Genomic DNA, 17439 nt, shown 5'->3' with positions numbered 1-17439 from the left:
TGAGGGGCATTAGTTAAAAGACTACAGTCTTTCAAGAATCTTTCCCAAATCTTGTCAGTGTAATGTAGGCTTAACCTGACCAATTGTCATAGGAGAAATCTGAATGAACGTACTAAGCCCTCCGGTGAATTCAGTCTCTGTTGACAGAATTATACCAGACAACTTGAGGTGCCATCTTCAAATGTATAGGCACTGTAAGCTACTATGTTTGCTTTTCATTTTGATCTTCACAAAGAAAATGTTGTGCCGTTCAAGGTTTTCCTTCTGTGAAGGTGGACTGTGATAATAAGTTAATTGCCAAAAGACTTGAGTGCTGTTGAAGGCCATTCGAAGCTGGGAGGGGCCATATGAGTATTATGGGATATGGACTACTTCTGTTCCATTTTACTGGAATTGAGCTGAGCTGAAGAGAACTGAAAGCTTTTTTCCCCAAATAGAGTTAATTTGGAGTATTCATTACTGTAATAGAGGTTGATAAGGAGTGGTATATTTATGTTTTAACACTACAGAGATATATAGAAATACAATACAAAATATTGAATATCAACTTACCATGTTGAAATTGACTGCCTTACTATAAATATTTTGGATATATTTAATAATCATGTCAGCCATGCCTATCAAATACCTCAGACCTCAGAATATTAGCCCTGATGGATAGTTTGGGAGTGAGCGAGAGATAGAAAACGTTTTTTGTGGCTCAACAATGCTGATGATATTAATAATGAGGATAATCAGTCCATGGTTTTTTTAAGAATTTAGGAAAGTATTGTGTTCTTTGGGGACCATGTTTGGCTTGATCTAATATTTGCCTTTTTTTGTTAAGATTAGATTACACTAATGTCCACAGCTATGATTGCCACACACCTGTGTATTTTAACTCCGCAGTGGCAACCTAATGTTATTAAATCCTAGAACTGTTATCAACTTGTTATCAACATCTTGTGACATGAAAAAATAAATACTCTGGTTTCAAATTTCCTTACTGTTCTGGTGTGTTGAATGTTCGAGTAGTAACAGTATGTTAATGTCAAGGGTGTAAACAAAACAAGAAGTGCAAGAAAATTGATTCCCTTAACTATCCCCTCTGATCACACCAAGGTGTCTTGTTTACAGTAATATGTTATGTCTCAATCCATAATATCCAATTAATCCTCTCTGCTATACTAATGAAAGTAGTCTGCACCTTCAAAGAAAGTGAACGCACAAGAACCCACAGAGATTCTTATACATGTGACAATCCTTGGTTTCAATACAGAAATACATGGAATTCCCAACTCCAAAATTCCTTTTGGGTTGTAGGTCTGTAAGTTGTAAGGTTGTTTTTTTTTTGCAAACAGTTTAAGTTCAATAAAGGTTAAATATACAGGCTCACACATCTCAATTGTTACTGTCCATCAAAATATGACAAGGTATTGAAATTGGAGAGACCACTTCCTTACCCTTATCCATCACTTTACACTTCCACCCAACATTACAACATTCTACAAAAGAAAGCCAGTATCATGTAGGCAGGTCTTGCAGTGCATAAACACAAACAGTCAGTGTGCATACTTCTTGTTTTGCTTATAGATTTTGAGCCAATAGTTTGACACTTCTAACCTAAAATCAAAGATGTGGACAATGGTGGACAATCAGACCTGATACAAAACACAAACCCAGAGCTGTAAAAAGAATGCTTTATTGAAAATCAGATTTTTAAAAAACCTATCTAAATCTAAAAAAAAAAAAAAAGACACACAAACTTCTCAACTAAAGACAGACTTTGAAAAAAAGAAAAGCAAAATGAAGTTCATCAGTAGTAAACAAAGTTTACCATTAGAGTGGCATATGTAAATCAACTTGTGCAAACAGTACCTTGTCTTGAGCTCTTACACCTACAACCAGTGTGGGTACACGCTTTTTCTAAGCTACAAAAACTATTTGATCAAACGATTTTCACATTGATGGCCATCAGAATGTCTGGGTTGAAAAAGCTACAAGCGGTGCTGCCCTTTAAGAGGAAAAGACATAACTGGGCTAGATTTCCAAACAGTGTGATTGGATGGGAGACAGTTTAAGAGACATCATAAAAACCCTGTTTTTCTGAAGCATGAAGGCATATGTGGACATTTTCACAAGGTGACATCGAATAAGTGTTTTAGTATGTTCTATGTTTATTCATATCAATCTCCTAGACTGTACGTCCAATACCGCTTTTAAATGTGGAACCAAACATGGCCTTGGCACTTTATATATATAAAGACTACACACCCCAGGATAACTTGCAGGAATAATGGAATGGACTGCAGTATACAGATCAATTCACTTGAAAACAATTCTGGGATGAAATCATGAAAAAAATCAGGTGGAGATACCCATAGGCCTATTGCTTAAACACTTCCTTTCTCCTATAAACCAGTGGTTCCCAAACATTTCATGTTAGGCTACCCTTTGACAACAAGAGCTGGGCACACCAAATAGAGTTGATGTATCATTCCATTCCTTGGAACGGTTCATTTGAGGTGCATGTCCATTGTATGCTTTCAAACAAGGATAAATGGTAGCAGGCCTAGCAGGCAAGTTAACTTACAGGCAGGTATGCTGTAAGAGCACTGCCATACTTATTTTGGTTGTTTAGGGTTCTCAATCTTGTTTCTACATCCTAAAACTGTACACCCTCTGAGGGTACATCCCCCCACACATTGTACAAAACAAACATTAAAAATGACTAATGGCAGATCCCAAGACAAACTACAAGCAGTTACTATCTCCCATGACAAATACTTCACAATGTACAATGTGTCATACATTTTCTTTCCATGTAGTTTGTCTGGCAGAAATGTATGTATGACACCCCTGAGGTATGTGCCCACATATTTAGTTATGCTTGAACAATAGGAAAACAAAATCAACAGTGAAAAATCAAATACTGTGGACATACTCCATATTGTCCTCATGTAAGATGATTGCTGAGCTCTGCATGGATCTCCAGACAAACACTCCCATCAGCTGTGCAACAAAAGACGTCGTCATTTATTGAAGCATGAAGGAGAAGCACCATGGCTGGAGGAAGAGGCCTCCAGAGGACGTGCACTCATACAAGTTCATTAATTTAATGAGCAAACTTTCAGAATAAAACAAATACAGCTAAAACATTAAAGGGACACTTCACCGATTAGCATTAAGCTTTGTATCTTTAGAAAACCAGTCATGTTTTTGAATGGTCGTGCATCATTCCCTCAGTTTGCCTTGAGATGGGAAAAATACGGATTTCAATGAAACCCATGAATAGGACTTCCTGCTTTAAATGATGTAAAATGATGATTTTTACATCATTGAAAGCAGGAAGTCCAACATTGAAATCCGTATTTTTCCCATCTTAAGGCAAACTGAGGGAATGATGCACGACCATTCAAAAACATGACTGGTTTTCTAAAGATACAGAGCTTAATGCTAATCGGTGAAGTGTCTCTTTAAGAGCAAACCCTGAATTACATCAGCACAATCCTGCTCTGAGCTGAGCCCAGTCTAGTCCAGCAGCAGAGGAGTTGTAAACGATTTTTTCCCCAAAAGGTTGGTGGACGCCCAGGTAAGGCCTGCACAGGTGCATCAGATCTACATGTGAGGAGTAGCGGTTCCTCTGGCACTAGATTGTTAAGTATCCTTTCCAACGGGCGAGGTGTACAGGACTATGAGAGAGGAATGAGGGATTCCTTTAGCAAGGAACACCTCTTGGTCTGCGTCCTGTGACAGCAAGCCGGGTGATCATCAATCTGAATCTGACAGTACAATGACTTCCTCCGGGTCACACTGAGTTGCTGCATCAACCTGTGATGATTGAGAAATTAAATTGATTTAATTTATCTTCATCAGCACAGCAGATTACCATATGAAATGTTACTGGACATTAGCCATTGCAAATAATTTGATAAAATCACCTCTATAACAATCATAGTAAATAACAAAGATTCCACAAGTATCTAGAGTGCACATTTGTATATTCAATCTCATCTCAGGCTTGCACAATACAGAGGGGTATTCCACAAAGCCGGTTTTATCACAAAACCGGGTAAGTTAACCCAGGGTTTGCGGTAACTCTAGGTTTTCCGTTCCAAAATGAACACGGTATGTTAGTTACTATAGAAACATATGCTCTGAACCTAACCTGGTCGGAGCAGGTTTTGCACAGGTTAAGTTTGAAAGATAACCCGGTTTTGCTCAGGGTAGGCTATTTAAACCCGCGTTTCCGCAGCTTTCTCGTGTTCGCAATGGCATGCCGAGAGGCCTATTGACATCGGAGCGCAAATAATTCGTGCAATTCACCGAGAGAGATTGACAAGACCACGGTTCGACATTTTTGATGAATTTTGGCTGAAGCGATATCGTTTTTCACGTTAAACTTTAATATATTTAAATAGCCTTCTCCAGCCCTACGTTACCAATCGTGAACCTGGCCTCAGTTCACTGCAAACTATTTGCATAGCTCTTCGTTTATTTGCAACGTGTTTTCTGTACAGTATTTGAGATGCTGAGCATAGGGAAAGCTACGGTCTGCCAATCAGTGCGTAAAGTCTGTCTTGCGCTGGAGCGGTTAGTGCGCGACTTCATCCTCTGTCCTGGCCACAACTCACGAGGGTCATTAAAATGGAGTTTCACCAACTCACAGGTCACTAATGCTTTAAGTGTCCCCAAGTGGCACAGAAATTATCCTTGCTGTTGACATTTCATATGGGTATCACTAGATACCATTCGATTACAATATTATGTCATTGGGTGCATTGATGGCAAGAGGCCCCAGCCATATATATGAGGCCGATTAACAGGAAAGGTTATCACAGTATAAATGTTTAGGTAGGTATAGCCTACGCAGCCTATATGCCATTTCCTATATCTTCAAGATGGTATATTAATCGCTGTCGATTTTTTTATTAGCCAAGATGATATAGCCTATGATGCTTCGTACATGATTACTTATGTGGAGGCACAATTGCCTGGTTTGGTCTACGATGCAGGATGTAATTTGAGCTATACATTTCAACAGACTGCGTTGCATTATGAAGATATCATAGACCTTATATAATTGATGTGCTTGTGCAAGATAGCTCAAAGTTTGTATTTGGTCGCAGCGCAATTCGATGGGTAGCTCCTTGGGGATCGAGGGTATCCATGCCTCCCGACGCTCATCACCAGCTGTACCCTAATCCTGCTCCTGGACCACAGGCAACATTTAACCTGGCACACAGCAGAACCCGCGATTGAAACACATTTGGGATATTGAGGTCCAAATTTCAATGCCTACGTAGTATAAGAGTGTGTCCGAACGGGCTTGCGTAATTGTTGCATGCGCCGTCCTCCACAATATATTCCGCGCAAAGAGATGTAGAAATGTATGTGGAAAAAGAATATAATTACTACCATGAATCGTAATATTTTATCTTTACTTCATCAGATGATCGCTTGGCTTGGGCCCATCAGAGTAGCCTACATCTTTATAAAATAACAGGTTATGTGATAGGAATGCTAAGAAAACTTAACTGAGATATGAATTCATAGTTCAAATATTTAGGAGCGTGCTTTTGTGTGCATTCACGCAGTCAGCGATCCGCTACCAGGGTTTCTCTGAATGGCAGAGGCTTTGGTGTTACTTTTTAAAACTTTTTTTTAATTTATTACAGCCTGCGTTCGAATTCGGAGAAACATGCGGCCCGTTTCTTGCCTAGAAATCTAGACGCCCCTAGCGGCAGCTAGCCTGTTTCGCCCTTTTGATCAGGATTTCCATGCTCCATACATCACGTCTTTATAGGTTTGGCGTGTACGCGCACAACCCAGTGTTAACCAACCCCGTGTTGATTAAACTAATTCATAACCGGCGCGGTGGAACCGACAGCTCTTGTGAAGTCGGCTCAGGGTCAATCAACCTAGAGTTCAGCGTTAACTCTGTGTTTGTTAAACCTCCGTTCGTGGAATACCCCTCAGGAAAGGCTTGTAAAACTAGCTATTTAGCTATTTGGATATCCTGCACACCGACCTTATTGGATTTTGTAGGCGGGGTCATCTGAGAACTGCTGACAATTTCCTGGGTGGGCGAGTCAGCTCGGGTGGAGTCTGCCTGCAGGGGACTACTGGCCACACCCATATCCAGAGGGATGTCGCTCTCGCTGCCGCTGGGGTGAGAAAAGAGCATGTCTAGATCAGCTGGTACAAAAGCTGTGTCGTATGTGCGTTACTGTAAGTTCCCGACTATTAGCCGCAGCTTATACATTGATTTTGCAAAATTTCTTCAGCTTTGAGGTTAATACAGGGGGGGCAGCTAATATGGTTTTGTTTCTTTAAACTTGCATAAAACATTGTCCTGCAGCTTATACACAATGCGGCTTATATGCCGGAAATTACTGTAGGTAAACCTCCATTCCAGACAGCTTCGAAGAGATGCTAGCACAGTGACAGTGACATCTGGTTATGTGAATTCCGGCAGCATGGCAAAACATTCTCTCACCTCATACTGTTGGCTTTCTGCCGCTTGCCGCTGGTTGTCTGTGGGATGACTTCAACACTTCTCCTCCTTTTCCTGAAGTTCCAAGTAGAGTCAGAACCTACTGGACTCGGGGGAGGGGAGTGGCCGTTGATCGACTTTGTATCGCAGGAAATCAACAAGTCCTCATTGGTGGACACCACCACCGGCGATGGGGGCAGAGAGTCTGAGTTTGTTGTGATGGGCTGAGAGGGGGAGATGGGGCTCTGCCATTGATTGTCCGTGGGGAGAATTGTTTTGACAGGCTCCGACTGGCTAGGACTGTCTGAAGGGGAGGTGTTTTCTGTTGCAGGTTGTTCTGGCGGGGAGGTGTCTGTGGACACTTCTCTGTGGCTGCTGCTGCCCACTGACTGCTGGTCATTTTCACTGGTTCCTTCTTCCTCCCCTCCCTCCTCATCCTCCTCCTCTTCTAGAGCAGAGGATTTGACAGAAGGCAAGTCCTCACTCCCTTGGTTTTCGCCTTCACTGGCATTCGTAGGCTCATCATTCTCCTCGTCTTCCTCATCACCTGAACAAAACCATAAGCTTTTGAAACCCCTACACAGTTTTTTTTTTTTTTTTCATGGTTCACTCATTTCTCTGTATCCGAATATCATGATCTATTCAGATGTCTGAATGCTTCATCTGACAATTAACTGTCTACTTATGACTCACCCTCTTGAGAATGACTGGCCTGAATTTCTTCTTCAATGTCTGGGTCTGATGACACGTCGTCATCTTCGTCTTCCTCCTCCTCTTCACCGCCACTTCCCTCCTCCTTTTTCCTCCTCCTCCACTTTCCCCGATTCCTGCTCGTAGGACATGTGGACGATAACAATTGAGTTCTTCACAAAGCACAGGCCGATTTCGCACAAAACAGAGTGCAAATACACTACAACAGCTACATCAATGGAGTATGTTAAATGCCCTATTAAAATGATAACTTGTAGTTTTCTCAAATCAGTTACTACCACCATCACAATAACAACACATAGCAAGGACTTCCACTTCAAATCACCACAGGGGATGACAAACATGTGAAGTAACATCCCCAATATGTATGAGGCCAAAGATTGTGCTTCCTTATAAGTCTGTAATTCCAACCAATCATAGTCGTTAGCAAGAGCCAATCAGCTCTTCTTCCTTACTTCTTTCTTCTGGTTAGCTTTCTGGCGCTTCTGCCTCTCCTCCTCCTCCGTGTCGCCCTGCTTCATGGCATACTTGGTGATCACTTCCTCCAGACTGGAGAGAGCCACCTCCCGATTGCTCCGCAGCTTACGTGCCAGGGTGGGGTCGGCGAGGGCGGGGTCTGTATCTAACAGGAGATGAAGAGGGGAAAAGAGGGAGGGGGGGTCAAACCATGGCACTTCTGGCCAGGCCTGAGTGTAGACAGGCCTCTTCAAACTGTAGATGTAGATTGTGCACTGATTTGTGCCTTCATTGTATGCACACTTGAACAGGTGATTGACTCATACTGGGTTTGTAGATGTCTGTGAGGTGGGAGCCGAAGTTGAAGACCATGTCCAGGTGGCGTCTGTCTTGCAGGCGGCTACCCGTCTCCTGAAAGGCATCCTGGGCGATCTGAGACTGCTGGCTGCGGGTCAGCGACAGGTTGTGGCGCTGGTTGGCACGCTGCACTAACTGCAGGATGTCACGGTAGTCGGGTGGATTCAACCGCACCTCTGCGCTGTTGATGTAACGCTCAATCTTGGAGGGACAAAGGTGGAGAGATGGGTGGTGGTGGTGGTGGTAGAGGAGGTAGGATTGAAAAAAAGGAAAAGATAGAGAAATAAAGAGAGGGAAAGAGTGAAGAATTACAAACATGAGCTATACAACCTACTTAAGTTTACCAGGGTATTACCAGGTTAATCTTTAAATAATTGGGGACTATTTTGTAACAAACAAAACAACAAATCTAGCAAGTCTCTGGATCAGTCAACATCACAACAAGCGTAACTTCATAACCCCCATAATCTCTCGTGTTTACCTACCTTCTTGTTAATTTCAGGATAACGAGTCCCTTTGTATGATACCCTCTGCTCAATGACTCTCCCTGTCAAAGAGCTACAGCTCTTCAGCTCACAGAGCTTATCATAGATTTTCATCATCTGGAATCAAACCAAACAAATCACATTTAACACAACAGAAAGGCAGAGTCCAATAGACACAAAAGAAGGAGATGCTGTCAATAGACCTCTGAAGTTCGCCTACAAAAAGGATCCAAAGCTGCCATCTTTGCCCATATAAGGAGATCCGGGAGTTAATTGAAGCTAACTGCCTATGGCAAGTTGCATTGTAAGTTAGCTTTGGGGTAGCAAAGATCAAAATGTGCTGTCTTCACCTGCCGAAGATCACCGTATCCATTAGAAGGCAGTGGACAAAACTGTGTAGTGAAAAACGTCTGCATTTCAAATGTCATCATCCCCGCGAGAGTTTAACAGGTGCGATTATTGAAAATCCCCATGTTATTTTCCCATAGAAAAAATCTCAAGATACCGGATCTCCTTATTTGGGCAAAGATGGTGGCTTTTTTGTAGGCGAACTTCAGAGGTCTATAGAGTAAAGACAGACAAGGGGGAATATAAGGAGGCTCACGGTGATGGAGAGAAATTAATGAAAGATGAGGACAAAGAAAATGATGGGGGCAGATTGAATAAACATACGGAGAGCAAAGGAGCAAGAGAAAAGGGCATATTCAAGCAGCAGCTGAACCCACTTTTCTCTTCAATTTGTGCTCTTGGATGTAGCTTGAGTCCTCCTCCTCCAGGTCATCCACACTGAGCTCCTTCTCCTGCAGACGCTTGATCTCATCATTGTACACCTTCAACAGGTTCTCCAGATACGCAATCTGAATCAGGCAGTTGAGAATAAGGAAAGAGGAGTCAAATGATTAGACAATGAGCGCACTTCATTAATTTTAACCTTTCTATATCAAAGCCTTTCACATCAGTGTCGAAAAGTAGCTTACACTCTCAGTCAACAAGGTGGCATTAAAAAAAAATCTGTAGCGTTGTCTCACAAGAAATAGAGAGGGGACAAGAAATGCAGCTGGGTGAACCCTGCCTGAACTTCCGAGGAATCCTAAAAAGATTGAGTTTAGTACGGTGACCAAACCAGACTACAAGAAATGGAGACCATGGAGAAATGGAGATTTCTACAGACCTGTCTCCTGGAAGCCCGCTTAGGCTTCTTTTCTCCGTCTTCATTTCCGTCTTCACCTTGTGCCCCAGACGTCGACGGTGTCGCCTCAGCTAGACTCCCGCTGTCCGCATCTCCCTCCGTCTTCCTTTGCGCCTTCTCGTCTGCAGGGGGAAGTGTGTGAGTAGTTGACCTCTTCTTGGCCGAGTGCTGCTTGAGAACTGTGCACAGTTCATTGATGAAGACAAAGGTCTTGGCTGCGCTGGCCTGGGCCCTGGTCAGACAGCGTCCCAGAGTGTTCCGGAACTCAACGGATGACAAGAAGTCTGGCGTGGCCTTGCCGTGTTTGGTTTGCAGGAAGGTCAAAACTTCAGGGCAGTCGATAGTGTGGGGCTTACAGTGTTCCACAAACTGATACAGAAAATGGGAAATCATTTGTAAACGATGACTGAGAAGAGCACATAATGGGCAGATTATTTAATAGAGCACACGTATAAGTCAGTTGTACATTTCCCGCTCAACTGAACAAACTTTTCATCATTTATCACTATTATCCAGTTCCTACACAGACCATCATCTCTCAAATATCAAGAAGACACAACTATGTCTCTGGAGTTTGGACCACAGACTGTATACTTTAGACACAATTACTCTGTCAAACCCAACAATCATTCTGTTACCTCTTATTTCCTCATCTTACTACCCAGTTCGCATTTTCTTTCAACACCATTGACTTACCTCCGCGAATAACTTCTCATTCTCTTTTTGAAGGACACTTCTATCCTTTTTCGCAGAGGCAAAGGGTGACTGGATGATGTGTGTGGGTGTGGGGGCCTGTACAATTCTCCTGGGTTTATCTGCGGATGAACGCGAGTTGGTGGAGGATGACGGTTCGGACTTCTCTTCTTCCTCATCGTCATCTAGAATGATGATGTTTTCCATTGCCAACGAGGGAAGTCACTGAGAACGTTTAGGGGGGAAAAGAGTCAAACGATGGACCCTGATTCTTGCATAATGGGAGGATACAGGTTATCCTGGGTGTACTAAACATCAGGTGGGTGTATATGGCCAGTTCTTTTTAGTCATTCCAATTAACCTGTTCCGATTGAGGTGTTCATGAGAATGTTTATCCCGATTGATCGGTTATTCCATTTATAATCGGATTAAAAGTGTCCATGTTGATGTGGCTACTGTCAATCTTTATGCTAATCTAACTCACAATCACCATGTCACCATTAATGTCCGTTACACAAATCTCATACATGACACTAACAAAACAGCGTATCAAGATGACAAGGCGAAGGCTGCAAGTTCACATTCCGTATTGATGTGACTCCTGACTCCATCAAAAAAGCTAACATTAGCGTTACTCGCTAACGTTAAATGGCTAAGCATCTTTTATCTCTTGCCATGATATTGTTCACACTCTTCTTAAAAGCACACAGATACTACCACCCACATTCTTGACAATACCATTTTTTTTTATAAATAACTTAATACTTTATGATGGCTTGTTTATAACGACACCCTAGCAAGCTAGATAGTTCCTTGGCTAGCATGGCTAACATTACACCAATCTACTCCAGACCCCGGAATATTACAGGATATTAAGTAGTTATGTATACGTGCAAATGTATTATTACATTACTGTTCATTTGCTATGAAACACAATTAATGGGAAATAACTTACATGTATAAGGGCAATGTTACCACGGTAGTGATGGCTAGTTCACTTGAGTAACAGCTGGTTACGACTCGCGCTTCTTCCAGGTTCTATTTTCACTTCTCAGCGCTAAACAACACAGTCTACAAGCTCATTTACTATTCGTGGCATTTCAGTAAGGACGCCTGTCATTGGATGACACCCGTTCCGTTCTTTCTTCTGTGGTATGTTTTGATCCGTGCCTGTCTACCGCATGTCGGCCGAGGAATCTCCCCCTAGCGTGTAAATTCGAAAATAAAAACCTACCCGTGTTTGTGGTGGTCAGGGCTTTGTGCTTAGTTCGTGAAAGAGAAAAAAAATAGGCCTAATGTAACTTTAAACGTGACCCATTAGGATTTGCTGTGTGTTTAAAATACCAGGAATAACAGTAGCCTATTGACAACTAGCCCAAACTTTATTTCAACCAAAAAGTCTATACAACTCAAGCAAACACAAACTATTTACAATCTGACCAATAACTTGAACTGTCTGCCAATCCCCATACACATACCATCATAGAAACATAGACAAATAAAATCAATCAAAAATATTTACAGCTCTCCTCTCAAAGTTATTTAGAAGTTTACTTTAACAGTTATCACTAGCAATACAATACACTGTCTTGGACACCAATGAATTTGACACAAGTGAACATAGGAATTTCAAGAGAGGTTGTGAAGAGACTGCATTTCCAAACAGTCACAAACATTCTGTAAATCTTCGGTTTTGTTTCAAGTGCATTTGCCTGCATATTCAATATTTTTTACTCTTCACAAATTGAAATTTCATTCACAGATAGAAATCATTCATATCTTTGTTTTTTCTCTTTTCAACAACTCAAACAATTAGTACCATAAGGCTTAATAAAAAACTGTTGAGCAAGAAAGCATCAGTCAGATTAGCCATTTTAAATGCATAACTGCCAGCTGATCTCAAGGTCACTTCTCCTTCTGAAATTGAGAGACAGAATAGAGTGGTTAAACATTGCAAGGCAACAATGTAAATACAGCACATGCTGATATTATAAAATAACAAATAAACAGCACTGAACTTTAAAATTACAAATTCAGGCACAACTAAAAGTTGACATAGAGAGCACAAATAGACTGAAGACCAGTGTAGAGAAGCTTACCTTATCTTCGGTATCTCCATTGCCTGAAATTGCAGAAAGATGTTTATTTATTTATTTTCAATAATTTTAAATGTCAGAATTATGTAGGCTGAATTAAATTCTCCTTCATATTTTGGAACTAGAATAAGTGACTCAAGGTTGCCTTTGTTAATGCATCAATTTAAATACCTGTAGAGCTGAACGTCCAACTGAACACCTTTATCAGACCATAAAGGCCCAAGGCTACAGCAACCATCGCCATGGAGTCCTCAATAGAGGGAGCACTGACACCTAACACAGAAAAAACAAGAGATCTGAGTGTTGCTTTCATGCATAACAATTTCTGTTCTTGGAGTCAAAACTCTCTTAAAGATTAGCTCTTTCGAACACTTTCCATTCAGGATGAATGCAACTGAGTGCTAAAAAAAAAAAAAAAATTAAACAGGAACTAACCATCAATTTGCATCTTTTGGCTTTACAATGAAAGGTTAATTAACTTTCTACTAGTGATATTATGTCACATATTTATTCCACAGATATACACTATATTGCCAAAAAGTGTTTGCTCTCCTGCCTTGACTCACATGAACTTTTAAGAGTGTGTTTATGGGATTTTTTGCCCAGTCTTCCACAAGTGTATTTGTGAGGTTATACACTGATGTTGGACGAGGAGACGTCATAATAAACCCTATGGATTAAGGATGGGATATATGACTGAAGTTCATATATGAGTCAAGGCAGGTGAGCGAATACTTTTGGCAATATAGTGTATATCTCTGTCTGTCTGTCTCTCTCTCTCTCTCATGGATTGACTTATAGATCTCACTCCAACTTATTACACTGCATCTTTCTTATACAAGTACAGATGTAGTAACGTCACTCACCAATAACATTGAGGGTCAATTTGGCCTTCCTGGTGCCCCCTGCGTGTTTGGCCACACAGGTCACCTCCCCACCGCGGCCCAGTCCCAGCCTGGCCGAGTCCAGCTCCAGACGACTGTTCTGCCTGTAGGTGCCGTCCGAGGCCTGCTTGTGGCCAGACATACTGCCCTGGCCCAGAGATCGTGACTGGCCGTCAGCTCCAACAAACTCCCAGCCCAGCTCCAGGGGGAGGGGGACGAAGCCAGAGGCCTCGCACTGCACGGACACCACCTGGCCCGGCACGATGAGAGGGAGCGGGGAGGGAAAGATGGAGAGGGAAGGGGGCTCTATGTTTGGATAGGATAGAGTAGGGGAAGGGATAGAAAGACAGACAGAATAAGATTATTTCATGTGTAAGATAAATGACTGGTGCTGTCAACACATTGCTATGATCATTACAATACTGAGGAATCCATTCCAACAAAAAAACTAGCATGACAAACTAGCAATACAAACAGAATGATGAAGCAATATCAACATTAACAGGTACATGGTCAAGGTCAACAGCACTTAACACATGCAAATATTTCAGAGTTACTTTGATACCACACTATCATTATTTTCGTCTTGTTTTGGTCTGCAAAACTCAGGTCACCATCCTCACCTACGACCTCCAGGTCAAGTGCTACCTGTGCCAGCAGGTTTGGCAGGTAAACAGTGCAGATGTAGGTGCCCGAGTGGCGCACTTGTGCTTCCTCCAGAATCAGTGATGCATTTCCTGTCTCTTGCAGGGCACTGAAGTCCATCACTGCGCCCGTCTCTGTGGTGTCGGCCAGCCAGTCCCTCTTGGCATCGTAGGCCAGGACCAGGCGGCCTTCTCCGCGGAACTGGTAGCGCCACTCCACAGAGAAGCCCGAGCCAGAGAGCGGAGAAGAGGGGTTCACCCAGAAGCCGCAGTCCAGCATCACCTGCTCACCCAGACGAGAGCGAACAGCTGCAGTTCTACTGGTGATGCTGAGGATGACTGCAGAGGAACAGAAAAGAGACAGGAAGAGACACAGATAATGTTGTATGTGGTTTTATATACAGTGAAACTGTTAGCGACTTTGGTCCTTTAATTGACTTTGATGGTGTCATATCATAGGCAATGCATTGAGGTGAAGCACAGTATATTTTACCTTGAGGCTCTTTGGATCCCGAGGGTGCGCGCATGATGGCGGACATTACCAATTGCCCATCCAATCCTTGGGCAGCCACTGAAAACCAATCAGCTTGCAGGTGAGTGGGGCTTTGGCCGGATTCAGTGAGTGAAGTAGCCCAGCGGACCATGGATGGCTGAGGTAAGAAGGGGTTAATTTCACACTGTGGCTTCTGCACAGAGCCCTCTGGTGGGTGGAGGGGGGCACGGCAGAAAGAAGCAGCAGGGTCTGAGGAAAAATGGAAATTATCTCATCAGAGGCCTAGTAAAATGTGTCATTTGTAGTAAAAAAAAACCCTAAATATTTAAGGTTGATTGATATGTTTTTCCATTTGACTTTTTTTTCAGTTTGACATCTGTCTGTCTCAAACAAATTACTTCAAGTGACAAAATAGTCAGGGGGCCTATGGGGCCCGTGGGAATCGCAAGTTCATTTTTGGAGAGTATTATATCTTTGTTCTATGGGTTCTTAAGAGTAAAAAAAATATTCAATTAGAAAAAGTGGATTACTCATCAGATCAGACTCAGATCGGAATGACTATTTTAACACAGTAAGGATGTGTTTCATTCAGAACTAGACTCTTTCATGTAATTGTTACATAATATGGTTTGATAAATTGGACAGCCCTAACTTTCCATCTTCATATGTGTGTGTGTGTGTGTGTGTGTGTGTGTGTGTGTCCGTGTCCCACGGAAACCACATAGGCCCCCTGACTAAAACTACAGTACAGTTTAGGAGGACATATTTGCAGGTCTTATGCAGGGAATGCAGCATTTTGGACACAATAAAACAGCATAGTGCTGCCAAGTACTATACTTTACTGCAGAAATGCAGTCTTTTGGACATGAAAATATCACTGCAGCATAGTAAGATATCAACTTGTAGGCTATCATATCAACAATGTACTAATGTCCACACCAGTCAGGTGAAGTGGTCACTGGTCAGGACTCAGGAAAGAGATGACCATCAGGTAGCCTACTCCTGGTCTCCCAAGCTTTTAAAAAGCACTTTCCAATACACACACACAGACACAGACACACAGACACACACACACACACACACACACACACACACACACACACACACACACACACACACACACACACACACACACACACACACACACACACACACACACACACACTCACCAGTGACATAGTAGACCCTCGACTGGTCTATGTCTGCAGGGGGGCTTAACTGCGTGATGCGGTCATCATCGGAGTCCGTTCTGATGTACATGAGAGACTTCTCCTGCGTTACTGGTGCAGAGAAGCCCCCTCTCCCCGGCTTCTCCTGGACAAACCAGCACTCCATCACGGGGCAACTATTAGACGACGCTAATAACAAGACAAGCTACTTCAGGTCTACTACTTTAAAATACTGTGGATTTACGTATTTTCACAAATAGCAGGATAGGCATAGCTCTCTAGAGGAGTCTACGCCGATAAATAAAAGTCGGCTAGTCGCCTAGCCTACTTCACTCAGTGTTTGTGCATGTTTTCAGTGGCTAGACTGGGCTTCCGAAGCTCAAAGCATGATAAATATACAGTTATATTAGAGCAGCGCAAAAGTTAAGAAATTGTGCAAAACATTCAGTCATAACGACTTACCACGTATGAAGGCTGACGTCAACGTGATGAGTAAGATCTTATAAATCGTTGCATAATCGGTCATATTTCTTTCGTGCAAGTTTTAAGCTCTAGAAAATGCAATAGCACATGACAGTGTAGTCTAAAAACTATTAAATATGAGCATCGGACGGGCTCCAGGTCTCCAGCGGACTTCCCCTAAAATACTCGCACTTTTAGTTTCATTTTAGGATATCAAACTGCCATGCGCGTCAGAATGTTAAGAAGGGAAAAAAACACTAGGGGGAGCTCTTGTATAACAGATCTAGTGCCCTATATGTGGGCACTAACAGATCTGCTGTACAACATTAACTTCACACAGCATGATCTTGTAAATGGCATGATTTCTTGGAAAAGGGAAATGTCAGCACGACCCAGCCTCTTGAGATTTATTGAACAGCAGTATTCTGTAGCGTTCGTTCAAGAGAATTTAATCAGACGGTGCTCTGTTAAATTGTTCTTTTTAAATATGTGGTCAATAAAGGCAGGACTAAATTTGGCAGCCATAATTAATGATAGTGAAGGGAAGGATTCAAGGATTTTTATTTGTCACATAGGCCTACATAGAGATATCCTACTGTTGTAAAACATGTAGACATGTAGCTGCTCAACTTCCCTGTCCCGAGGTCAATATATCTATGGTCCCGAGGGATCATCAACTATTTAGGATAAAGAAAGAAAGATTCCAAATATAATTTATATATTTAGAGAGTAGGGGTTTAAATGTGCATTGTATGTAAGTGCAGAATGGCAGGTCCGTGTAATGTAGTTTAAAGAGTGTTTTGTGTGTTCAGGATGCAGATGACTTTAGGAAAGAAACTCCTCAGCCTTTCTGTTTTAGCCCTGTGGGAAGTGAACAGAGATGTTTGCCTGACCTCAGTGGTTTAAATAGTCCATGGTTGTTCTTGTCCCAAAAATGTAGAAAAAAAGACCATATCCACTGTACCCACCCCACTGGATTTAGCGCTGAAGAGATAGAAGGCATGTCTAAACTTTGTTGTTGATGTGCCTCACACCTCATCAGTGGCTTTGCACTGTTATAAGTTCAACTTTAGCGTCACTTGACGCCAGGGTGACCAGATTTGAGTTTGTGAAAAAGGGGACACTTCAGCACACAGTTTCTCTTTTGTTTTAAGGGGCTTTCCAAAATGAGTCTGGGCTGCCTTCAAAGATTTGTACAGTGTATTCATTCTATAACAGATCTCACATAGGCTATTTGATTACAAGCTGTTATTTCTTGATTACATTTTCTTACACAATCTCTTCTACACTCACTGGTCCAATTTTTGTGGTGATTGTGGGTTTTC

At 42.2% G+C, this 17439-nt stretch overlaps 2 protein-coding genes across 2 annotated transcripts; both read right to left on the bottom strand.

Moving 5' to 3' along the window:
* Positions 1–3425: 3425 nt before the first annotated feature.
* On the bottom strand, positions 3426–11477 carry daxx (death-domain associated protein). The gene is made up of 11 exons (XM_062528957.1): positions 11322–11477; positions 10370–10591; positions 9656–10042; positions 9210–9341; positions 8485–8601; positions 7969–8200; positions 7625–7808; positions 7169–7308; positions 6479–7022; positions 6011–6146; positions 3426–3810 (listed from the first exon to the last, which is right to left on the bottom strand). Exons 2-11 carry the CDS (start codon positions 10571–10573, stop codon positions 3751–3753), a joined length of 2136 nt encoding a protein of 711 aa, XP_062384941.1. The 5' UTR covers positions 10574–10591; positions 11322–11477; the 3' UTR covers positions 3426–3750.
* Positions 11478–11729: 252 nt separating this feature from the next.
* On the bottom strand, positions 11730–16299 carry tapbp.1 (TAP binding protein (tapasin), tandem duplicate 1). The gene is made up of 8 exons (XM_062528956.1): positions 16115–16299; positions 15653–15841; positions 14484–14732; positions 13970–14329; positions 13329–13652; positions 12634–12735; positions 12466–12488; positions 11730–12283 (listed from the first exon to the last, which is right to left on the bottom strand). The coding sequence occupies exons 1-8, from the start codon at positions 16176–16178 to the stop codon at positions 12272–12274; spliced, it is 1323 nt and encodes a 440-aa protein (XP_062384940.1). The 5' UTR covers positions 16179–16299; the 3' UTR covers positions 11730–12271.
* Between the last annotated feature and the right edge of the window lie 1140 nt (positions 16300–17439).

This window comes from Sardina pilchardus, chromosome 24 (genome assembly GCF_963854185.1).
Source record: "Sardina pilchardus chromosome 24, fSarPil1.1, whole genome shotgun sequence".
Classification (NCBI taxonomy): domain Eukaryota; kingdom Metazoa; phylum Chordata; class Actinopteri; order Clupeiformes; family Clupeidae; genus Sardina; species Sardina pilchardus.
The sequence above is the reverse complement of the archived record's forward strand: the minus strand, read 5'-3'. Positions and strand labels throughout refer to the sequence as shown.

What these genes read in the sequence shown, in the direction of transcription:
- tapbp.1 (XM_062528956.1), bottom strand. Translation starts at nt 16,178, where the DNA reads ATGACCGATTATGCAACGATTTATAAGATCTTACTCATCACGTTGACG. An exon ending in GACGTCAGCCTTCATACGTG is followed by an intron (nt 15,842 to 16,114) that starts GTAAGTCGTTAT and finishes TCTTGTTATTAG; the next exon opens with CGTCGTCTAATAGTTGCCCC. An exon ending in GAGGGTCTACTATGTCACTG is followed by an intron (nt 14,733 to 15,652) that starts GTGAGTGTGTGT and finishes ATTTTTCCTCAG; the next exon opens with ACCCTGCTGCTTCTTTCTGC.
- daxx (XM_062528957.1), bottom strand. Translation starts at nt 10,573, where the DNA reads ATGGAAAACATCATCATTCTAGATGACGATGAGGAAGAAGAGAAGTCC. An exon ending in CACAGACATCTACAAACCCA is followed by an intron (nt 7,809 to 7,968) that starts GTATGAGTCAAT and finishes ATCTCCTGTTAG; the next exon opens with ATACAGACCCCGCCCTCGCC. An exon ending in GGCCAGTCATTCTCAAGAGG is followed by an intron (nt 7,023 to 7,168) that starts GTGAGTCATAAG and finishes GGTTTTGTTCAG; the next exon opens with GTGATGAGGAAGACGAGGAG.